The 10,652-nt window shown below is 38.4% G+C and overlaps 2 protein-coding genes across 2 annotated transcripts in view; one reads left to right on the top strand and one right to left on the bottom strand.

Moving 5' to 3' along the window:
* Positions 1-6,206, top strand: part of SLC30A5 (solute carrier family 30 member 5) — a 32,649-nt gene extending 26,443 nt beyond the window's left edge. The window contains exons 14-16 of the mRNA XM_050946926.1: positions 902-1,128; positions 2,779-2,907; positions 5,256-6,206. Of these exons, the coding sequence (XP_050802883.1) occupies positions 902-1,128; positions 2,779-2,907; positions 5,256-5,426 (527 nt within the window). The 3' untranslated portion in view covers positions 5,427-6,206. The remainder of the gene's footprint in view (positions 1-901; positions 1,129-2,778; positions 2,908-5,255) is intronic.
* The window catches only part of LOC127047924 (cardiomyopathy-associated protein 5-like), a 478,816-nt gene that overhangs the window by 50,756 nt on the left and 417,408 nt on the right, over positions 1-10,652 (bottom strand). The window lies entirely within an intron of this gene.

Genomic DNA, 10,652 nt, shown 5'->3' on the forward strand with positions numbered 1-10,652 from the left:
CATTCTGTGTTGGTAACATTGGTAGTAGTCTGAACAAAGCCATAGAGATGGTTGTGAGCTAAATAGACCAATGGGACATTGAGGCTGACATAGTTGTTCATAGTTTCCCTTTACGAACCAGCGTGCAACACAGTTTCTACAAAACTTTGTAAACGGTGTTTGTCACTGATTCATAATATAAAATATTTCTCGTCAGTTCTGCTAAAGACCAGACTAACCTAAAACACAAAGCTGGCAGCATTATTTAATAAATAATGTGGTTACTTTCTGGAATCTTCCTGATAGTATGAAAAAAAATACAGGATATAGCAAATCTACCAAATATTTGTCACATTGTCTATTACAATAAGTTTTAGTATGTAAAATGTATTGGTTCAAGCATTTAACTATCACCATGCTATATTATTTTAATAGAGAAGTTGAATGCAATCAGATAGCTTAGATGACTATTCTACTGATCTGAATTTTTTTAAATTTTTTTGGTAAAGTCTGCTCAGCTTCTCACTACTTGCATATTCTTTAGTGGGAGCTGAAGTACTAGGATTAATCTCTCAAACTATTAGTGTTAAGATATTAATGTTTTATACCTTCTAAATGCAAACTGGGAGTACTAGAGTTCAAATGATCTAAAACATTAATCCTAGCAGCAGCAGGTTATGAGAGATGTAAATCACACCAGAGTTGGAGTAAAAACAAAATGATAATGGTCTATCTTAATACGTGCTAGCATTAGAAACACTTTAGCACATCAGTAAACTTTTCTACTATAGGTCCAAGACCAGTGATCCAAGAGAATTTTGATCCATGTACTGAGAGATTTTAATACTCATGCTATATAGTCCATGTGCTAATGGCAACTAAATGCAGGCACGCAATCATTCAAAGTCTTATTTTGTTTCAGGTGTGTTTTTACATGTGTTGGCAGACACCCTGGGTAGTGTTGGTGTGATCATATCTACGATATTTATTCAACAGTTTGGATGGCTGATAGCTGATCCCCTGTGCTCTCTCTTTATTGCTACATTAATTTTTCTCAGTGTTATCCCACTGATCAAAGATGCCTGTCAAGTGCTTTTGCTGAGGCTACCACCAGAATGTGAGAAAGATCTGCACATTGCACTAGAAAAGGTCGGAAATTAAACTTGCATTTTGTTTTACTTTCTTTGTTCAATCTAGATTTGAGTTTCTGACTGCATTTATTAACTTTTACATGCAATCATTCCTCATTGTGCCAGTTATCTTTGTCTAAGACTCTTGGGTATCCCAAATTGCTTGTCTAAGTTGATCAGTTTTTATAGAGATACATGAATTTTTTGGTTTTATTAGTTTAACGTTTACAATTTTAAAAATCATGATTTTTGCAGAATAGACTCTTTAAATAACAATGGCAGCCATATGTTGCTTTTGCTTTTGTGGACAGCTCATAACCATAGACTAACTTGGTAATGCGGTAAACCTATCCCAGCAGAATGTGGGAGGACTATTTAATACTTAATTGTAATTACTAAACTTAGTAAATCTCAAAAACCTGGGCAGGCTTTTTTTTAAAACCCTGGCATGGCCAGATTTCATTTGGCTGCAGTATTCTTTCCTGGGCATGCAGTTGCATTTTGGCCAGTCTTCCAGTCTACTGTGGGACAGGTTGACTTGTAGTGAATGGGACTGCAAAACTGAAGCTAGTTCTCTTCTTCCCATTTGAAGTCTCTATTGCTGATTTTTTTCCTTCCCCTTCAGTCTAGACTGCTTTCTGCTCCTACTAAAACAGTCAAAGCCTGAAGTCTGTGGCAGCACTCCACTCCCGTTGTTAACTCTTATCCACTAATTGTTGCTCCTGGTGTTAGCTCTTGTGAGTGTCCTGCCCAGAACCCCCATGGGCCCACTCCTGAAGTACATGGAGTGCTTGCTAAATATTTCTACATTGGGAAACTGTGGGAACTTCCAGGATTCCATCAACAAGAGTAGAAGGGAGACTTCAGCAACAAGGGTATTGAACACTGCCTGTCACCAGGGAATGGGGATAATAGATTCTTGCCATCAGGGAATACAGAATGAAATTAAATTGTGTGAGGGAGATCCGTGGAGAGGAAGAAGAGAAGGAAGGTGGATTGTGGACTTATGTGATTTAGTGAAAGGAGATGGAAAAGGAGACTGAGTGATGCAGAAGAGGGAATTGAAGTGTGAGTGACCTTGAGGTGGGATAAATTAAAAACAAGAAACAAAACCAGAAAATAATCAAAATGCTAGGAGTGGGGAGAAAAAAAATTAACCAGTCTGAAACGTAGTGAAGAAATATTACAATAAATAACCTAATAAGGTTCACTTAACAACAAAACACCTCGTGGACAAGAAGAAACGTGAACATATTAAGTCCAACTTGGATATTGAAGTCTCTGCTTATCTTGGTTATCATGGGGATAGGTCCTTAGAAATGCTTGGGTGCCCAAAGCCAGCCTCTCCGCTAGTCTCTCCTTTGATGCCACTATAGTCTGGCCACCAGTTGGGGACTCCACTTCAGTGTCTTTGTCCCTCCTTTTTAGCCCCCACCCACAAATTTTTCATTTTGCCTTCTATTTTTGGCAGTGATGGAACAGTCTCAATTCCAAAAATGTCACTATATAACAATTTCTGTATATAACATAAAATGATGGCAGTTTATTTTACTGTATAATAGTATCTGCTCCATGAAATAATTGCCACCAGGAGCTATTTAAGTGTGCAGGAAGGCATAAAGTAGCATACTGCAAAAGTAATTCTTACTGTTAATGCAATTTTTTACAGATCCAGAAAATAGATGGTTTAATATCCTACAGAGATCCTCATTTCTGGTGTCACTCTGCTAGTGTTGTGGCAGGTACTTTACACGTACAGGTGATGTCAGATGTGATGGAACAGAGAATTATACAGCAGGTAACTATATAACACTTTCAGAATCTGTTGGCTCTTCATATTTTACGCCCTGTTGATTAACTCTGAATATTTCAATCATAGGCTTAAGTTTGAAGCTGCTGTTGTAATGATTTCCATAGCTGGTAGCTGATGTTCCAGGACGAGCCTTTTCAGTATTGCTCTGCTCCTCCTTCTGCTGTTGTCCTATAAAAAGTTTGTTTGGTGGTGGGCTTTTGACATTTGAAAACAAATCAGCCAGTTTCTTTTGTCTTGCTCTAGAGGTGACCTGCCAAAAGGATTTTTTGGGGGAAACTAGTTTTGTACAGCTTTTTTTCATGGTATAACAAAAGCCTGAACGAGTTCTTCAGGATTGTGGTGTGGGGCTTTTTTCTGCTTGTTTTTAATCTTAGAAATATCAGAAGTGTTAAGCCTATTTTTCTTTTTGCTTTGCTGGAGGACTTCCTGGGGATCTGAGATGTATTTTAGAAACTCTCACCTGAAATTAAGGGGCAAGAGTGATATGTTTTTTATGACATTATCTCCAAAATGTTCATTAATTAGTGCTGTTAAATAGATACACCTCTACCTCAGTATAATGCGACCTGATAAAACACGAATTCGGATATAACATGGTAAAGCAGTGCTCTGGGAGGGGGCTGCACACTCTGGCAGATCAAAGCAAATTCGATATAACACGGTTTGACCTATAATGCGGTAAGATTTTTCGGCTCCCGAGAATATTGAGGTAGAAGTGTACTAACAAAAAGAAACAAAGGTTTTAAACAGTCTGAATAAAAATCCCTTACTTGTTCAACATCTCAGTTTTTTACTCTTGTAAATACAATTTCACTAGTTCTCTTTTCACTGTTCCAAGTTAGATGAGACCTGAATTAATAATTTTTTTTAAAAATGGTGAAACCTTTCCAGGCCATCTTTTTTTATGTTACAGACATTGCTACCAGCTCTGCCTGTAGTTGATGTTGTCAGACACTTCTCATTATAAAGACCCTGTTTTTAGCTACTTATAACTTTACCAAACTTTAACAATTAGGGCTGAAACTTTCCATGCTGGATGTTTTCCTCCAACTTTAAAAAAATTAAGTTTCAGCAAAAATGATTCCCCATGGTTTGCCCTTGCCCCTTCCCTGTACTTTCCCTGCAACTGGTGCCTGTAGCTGCCAGGAGTTGCTGTTGCACTAGGCTTAGGAATTGAGAGCAGGAGTGTTCTTGATGCTCCCTTTTCTGGCACCCAGGCAGCATGGAGGAGGGAGCAACCTAATTCAGGAAGAGAAGAGCTGGGCCTGGAAGGGCAGTGTGGGTAATGGAAGGGGTAGATTAGGACTAGGTATAGAGCTGGGGGGCAGGGAGGAAGACTGGGAGTGAGCTTTGGTGTGGGGCTTTTGACTGGGTAAGACTGTGCAAGGAAACTGGGAGCCAGGAATAAAATAGTGTGTGGGAAGGACATGGGAGCAAGACTGAAATTGAGTAGGAGCTGGGGTACGAGGCTGGGGCTTGGAGTCCACATGCTATGCCTACGATTTCTAAAGGGGCCCAAACCTCCATTTGAAATTTATTAGGGATCCACAAATGAAAATAGGTTGAAAACCACTGATTTAAACCAAACTTTCATAGTCACTATTAATTGTGTGTTCCTCATTTTCTGGATGCTACTTGCCTTGAGACCCTGGGGTCTGATTTGTGGAAGTGCTGAGCATTGATGGTGGAGTTGAAGTCAATGGGAGCTGTGCTTTGAACATATTAAGTTATACAATGCCAAATAGTCTGGGAAAAAAAATCAGATCCTAAGCATCTTAAATTGGGCATCTGAAATTACTGGATACTTTTTACCTTAATCTCTCTACCTCAGATCTCCATCTGTAAAATAGGGGTGTTATAAAGATAGTTTTTGTTTGTGAAGCTCTCAGATACCATAGTAAAGCCTCTGAGGAAATTAATAATTCTGTATTCAGAGCAGAATTTGAATAGTGTGCAATAAATAAGGCTTGAGAACACATTGAACAATGAGGATAAAACATAATGTCCATTCTTGCACTGAATGAGGCGCAATTCCTGAGGGAATAAATATGTAGTCATATTAGACTATATCATAATTCAGCCTGCTCAATTAAGCATTAAGGTTGCCTGTGTGATTCCTAACTTTTGACTGCTTGACATTTTTTCCCCAGAAATTCTAGCTACAAATTTAGTCATTTTAAGTTTCTGACTGGCTCCTCTCCGGGCCATAATAAATGTTGTTGTATCTAGATTTGATGTGACCTTTTGCTCTCATCTAATTACCATTCTAGTGTCTGAGTATAATCACAAGTTACAATTAATGAGATTTAATATTGAATTTCTGTTATGCTCAGGTAACAGCGGTTCTGAAAGATGCTGGAGTGAACAATTTAACTGTCCAGGTGGAGAAAGAAGCCTATTTTCAACATATGTCTGGCCTCAGTACAGGATTCCATGAAGTCATTGCTATGACACAACAAATGGAATCCATGAAATACTACAAAGATGGCACTTACATCATGTGATGTGAAGTTACATTCACCACTGGGATATAAACTGTAGTATTCAATATTTGTATTATTTTGTCAGGAGACCTTGCACATAAATGTACAGAAACAAATATAGTATATATTTGATTTTTTTTATAAAAGCTTAATATGTTGAGACTGGATCAGGGTGCTTTTATAAAGGAAATAAGATGGACTAGAACATTTGCTGTATATGTGGAAATGTAAATCTGAAATACTGTACTTGGTGTTTATTAAACAGAACTCTTGCTACATGTGTGTGGATGAGCACAAATGTATTCCATACCTTCCCTAAAGTATGGAACGTCAAATCAAGAATCATGTTCATGTCAAAATTAAAGGGAAAAGAAAACGCTTTGCAAGAGAAACAAAATTGCCTCCAAAAATACTTCATTTCCTTCAAAATGATTTTGAAGAATCTGTGTGTGCATGCGTGTTTACACATTTATTATAAAGAGTAAAACTTAAACTGCATATGAAATCAAGGTTTTTTGCAGAGTTTGTTAGATACAAAAAGGAATATACAGTTTTATATTTATTCACTCTGTATAAAACTGATTTCTAACCATAATTTTAGCATACCACGGCAAATAGATGCTGTCATTTTAAATTTAATATCAAAATAATTTTTGTAAGAAAAAAATCAAGCAGTGTGGATGCAGGGAAGAACAGAATTGCAAGTTTTGCCCTTGCACTATTTTGTGTTCTTGTTTACTGAGGAGGTTGAAAGTCAATTTGAACCACTATGTAAAATAAACATTTTACACTTTTTTATAATTGCAAGTGAAATATTATTGTTTGAAGTGTAAAGAACGTCATCCCTGAGCATCCTAACGCTCTCCTCTGGCCATGCTCTTCCTGTTAAAATGGTATAATCCAGTTATTTTTAGACGCCTAGATTTCTTTCTCCTTGACAGGTAACTAATTGTGGAATGTCATGCAATTGATATATGTAAGTTCTGTGGCATTGAATAGAAAATTGTAGACTATCTCAGTATTGTGCAAAGAGCTATTTCATAGTCAAAGTTAATTCATAAGGAGGGAGGAGGAGCAGCTGAGTGAGCTGGTAGTGAACTCTTCAGTACCTTGTTTATCATGGAGGACTCTTTGGAATAGGTGCGAAGAAGCTCACATTATTCCAGAGAAGCTGAATGGTATCTTTCCATCAACTGATCACATACCATGTCTAGACAAAAAAACACCGCTTTCTATTGTGGCTAGGTAATGGAGCCTACCCTAAGTCTGTCATCTAGTTCAAAAAACTTACCCATAGACTGGATTTAGTATATTATGTCTTGTTAAAACAGATTTATTTATATAAAATATACCATTGTACAATATAGTACTAAGTAAAATGTCCCTGTAATCCATATTAACAGTCTGGGGGTTTACAAGATAATACAAAATGTAAATTTAAGTGAAAAATATTTACTTTAGCCAATGTATACACACAACAGAAGAAAAGCCTTACTCACTATTTTGTGAGCAAAAGCCTGGTGATAAGATAATCTACAGTAGTTAAGTGAGCACCTGTTTCTTACTGTGTTGTTGGAGACAGACTTCCTTAAAGCTTCAGTTTATTTTCCTGTGAGACACTCATGCTTTTCTTCTTCCTATATTAAAAACACTTAAATGTGTCCTTCAAATTCAGCAATTGCATAATGCAATGGTTAACTTAATGTAACTGAGTAGTTCTTTCATCAATTAGTCCGCATATTTGCTCACAATTTTTACTGTGGCACAAAGCTTGTCCTCTTTATACAGTTTGGAAAAGGTACCTGAATTCTTATATTTTAATCTTAATTATGAAAGACTTGAATTAGTGTTGGTGGAATTTAGCATACAATGACCTAGTAACTGCTGTATCATATCAAATTTAACAATATAATTTAAAATATCATTTAGTAAACCAACTTCTTTTGTGAGCAGAATTTTTCTTGCCTTCCGTATTGATTTCCAGTATATATGTGTTTAAACAAGGAAGTTCCACACCATTCCCTTCTCTTCCACTAGTGCTGAATTAAAATCATTTGTATGGCCACTGGACTGATTTTTTTTTTAAAGTGTAGTTATGGCCAGAAAAAAAGTCTGTAAAAATGGCATCTTCCTTACTCAACCAATCTTGTGTCTGTATTCAATTGTGTTTGCAACTTTAAGTTTTTATTTCTGTAAGCACTACAGAACCAATACAGCCCTGGAAGTGTGATCAGGATGGTCTTCTGACTACATCAACAGAACTTCTAATGTTCTGATTGCATTTATTTTATTGATGGTGTGTGAGCTAGAAAGAAAACCACTAACTTGCAGATCCTAACACAAATTCAGTGTGCAAAGGGGATTTTTTTCTGCTTCTTCATTTTTTCGTCATTCAGTTTTTTCTGGATGGCTCTGGCCAGCTATGGAACTAGTAGCCTTATGTGTTCACAGATATCATGCAACTTAAGCCTGATTATCAGAGGAGGAGAGTAATGTGGTGACAAACTGTTGAACAGGTCTTTCAAACAAAATGACTGGGACCACCTTTACACATCATGGTCAAGTTTGAGTTGCAGTACTGACAGTTGTGACTGTAAACTGACCAACCTGAGCAGGAAGCCACTGGCATGTACTGCTAGGCAAAAAGGTATGATTATTTTTTTTTCATTCAGGTTATCAACAATTCAAAAGACCTTTTAATGCATATTAAGGTCTTGTCTAGACATGCTGACATCACACCTTATTGTCTAGATAAGGCCTAAGACCCAGGCAAGCGCATTTAAAATGTTACGTGACAGTGGTGTAGCCTAGGCTCACTCTAGCCTACAATAGAACCAGCTATCAGGCTTTCAGACATACTACCCTGCATCTTAATAAGGATTAAGAGGGCTCTTCAGTTGTTTTAGGCTAACAGTTAGAAACCCCACCTTTTTTGCCCATCGCGATAGAGTCAGACATTCTGCTACTTCCATAGAAACCCTTTTCAGGCTATAACCATATTTTTAAGCAAAGAATTCAGGTTTCACTGCACCATCAAGCAGAACTGGACTATAAGATAGTTTTTCAGCTCAGACAAGTTCCTGGTCTAGTAATTTAATTTGTGTACAGGTAGATAGTGTTACATGGTATGTTCTAAATCAGTTTCATCTTTGAAACAGCAAGGATCTCATTTGTATGTGGCAGCAAGTAATGTATCTGTATAGTGTAGCCAAACGAATTTTTTTGAATGTTTATTGTGTACTGCATCTTGACTTGTGCAATTTTTTTAAAGATTTTTTTTCATCTCAGATGTATAAATGAGCAGATTTGAAATACTATAGAAGATTCATTTTTACCTTTTGCAACATTCTCATGGTGCAGAAGATGAACACAGACTGCTACTGCTCATATTAGTCAATATTACAGCACTATGGTATGTTAATCATGAGCTTTACTATTGCTTGTAATGTACACTTAACTCTTACAAGTTTCAAAGAAACATACTGACCTGTTGTAAAGTGTAAAAATTTGCTGTTTTAGTAGGTGTCTGATACCATCTTACTGACCTTGACATAGAGACTTTCTTCTTAAAACACTTACAGTTTTTCATGGAAATCCATCATAACTCACAATGCACATTGCTTTTTGATCTAAAATTGGTTGTAACGTGAAAATTAAGACAATACTGCATATTTTTTGTACATATCTCTATACCACAAACTTAATGTGGTGGGAAGATGCCCCTCTTCTGTAAAAGTATATTATCTTTACATGTTTGTGGTAGCCTGTGCCAGTGCAGGCAGTGGGTTCCTCCTCAGTTCTGTGAGACACAATGATGATCAGTTACTCTCCAGGATTTTTCCTCTCTTTAGTACTTGCTCTAGAGGCAAACTTTGCCCTGTCCGTGGTTGGGCAGGACTTCTGCAGGAGAGCTTTGCTTTGGGAGTAACTGAAAGTCAGAGATTCCCCAACTCCTTACCTCTCAGGCGACTTCTGTAAGACTTTGTATTCATTGTGCTCTATCCTGTCATTGGGGAATCACAAGTTAATTATTAGAGCTGATCAGAAAAATACATTATTTTTTCTATAGAAAATTATAAAAATAATTTGCCAATTTTTCCACAGATGTGCATAATATAACAGTAGAAAACAGTTCAACCAGTAAGACGAAGATAAACTGAAAATAGTGATGTACAGCATTACATGTATTGGGATAGCACATCATCAAGCTATCTGTTCTCTTTCCCCTGCATTGGAATGGGAGAATAGTGCAAGGGATGCTGCTGATGGTAGGCAGTTTGAGGGCTCATTGACGGGCTCCCTCTCAAGTAGAGTTGTCCATAGGTTAACGACCAGGGTACTGTGCAAGCAAAACAAACAGACTCCATAGCCCATCCAGCCCTCTGCCCCTTTTTAAACTACGTCTGGGGGCTGCCACTCAGCCTTCCAGCACCTTTACCAATCCTGACTCAGTTATCTGCAGCCTGGTGGCACCTTATCTCTGTCATCTAGCTCACCTCACCTGCATCACCGTTGGTTCACTCTTACTCCTAGTCTCCTTTTCCACCTGACTCCCTCTATTCCCATCAAACCTCCAGAGCTGTTCCAGTTTTCCCACTCTTCCTTCTCCACACAACCCACCATCAATTTCCCATTGTAGTTTCCTTTGGGCCACCCTCCGTGTTCCCATTCCACACCCACACAGCTCACACACAGACAGACTCCCCCGGGCGCTGCAGCCCACTGTGACATTACTCAGGGTACAATCTGGACTGATGTTGTGTCCCCCCAATTTTCCAGGTTGAGGTGCCTTTTACACTGCTTAGGGCTTATATTGGTGTTACTTACATCTGTTGCAGACTGGCATTCTTCTCAAGGCTAGTAGGCTCCTTGCTGTGAACCCCATGCCTGGCTCACAACTACACCTATCACCCCAGGGTGTGGGATGGGGCTCCAGCTAGAGCCTGACTTCCCTCCAGGCTCCTAGCTAGGCTGCCACCCAGACTCTTGGCACACCACAGGGAACCCTGCTGCCCCCCTGACTCCTAACTGGGCTCCCAGCAGGGAACTTCTTGTGGAGCTGAAAGCTCCATGGTAGCCAAGCTCTTAACCCCCCACTGCCCCTCTTAAGTTGGTGGAAGCACTCCTTATGAGGATGCGCACCACCAACAGAAGGATGGCAGCATGGGCATGAAACACACAGTAATTACTGTGGTGCTTGTAAATTGACCTAACATAGGTCAACTTAAGTTTGTAGTACAGACTATG

The sequence above is a fragment of the Gopherus flavomarginatus genome, chromosome 3 (genome assembly GCF_025201925.1).
Source record: "Gopherus flavomarginatus isolate rGopFla2 chromosome 3, rGopFla2.mat.asm, whole genome shotgun sequence".
Lineage (NCBI taxonomy): Eukaryota > Metazoa > Chordata > Testudines > Testudinidae > Gopherus > Gopherus flavomarginatus.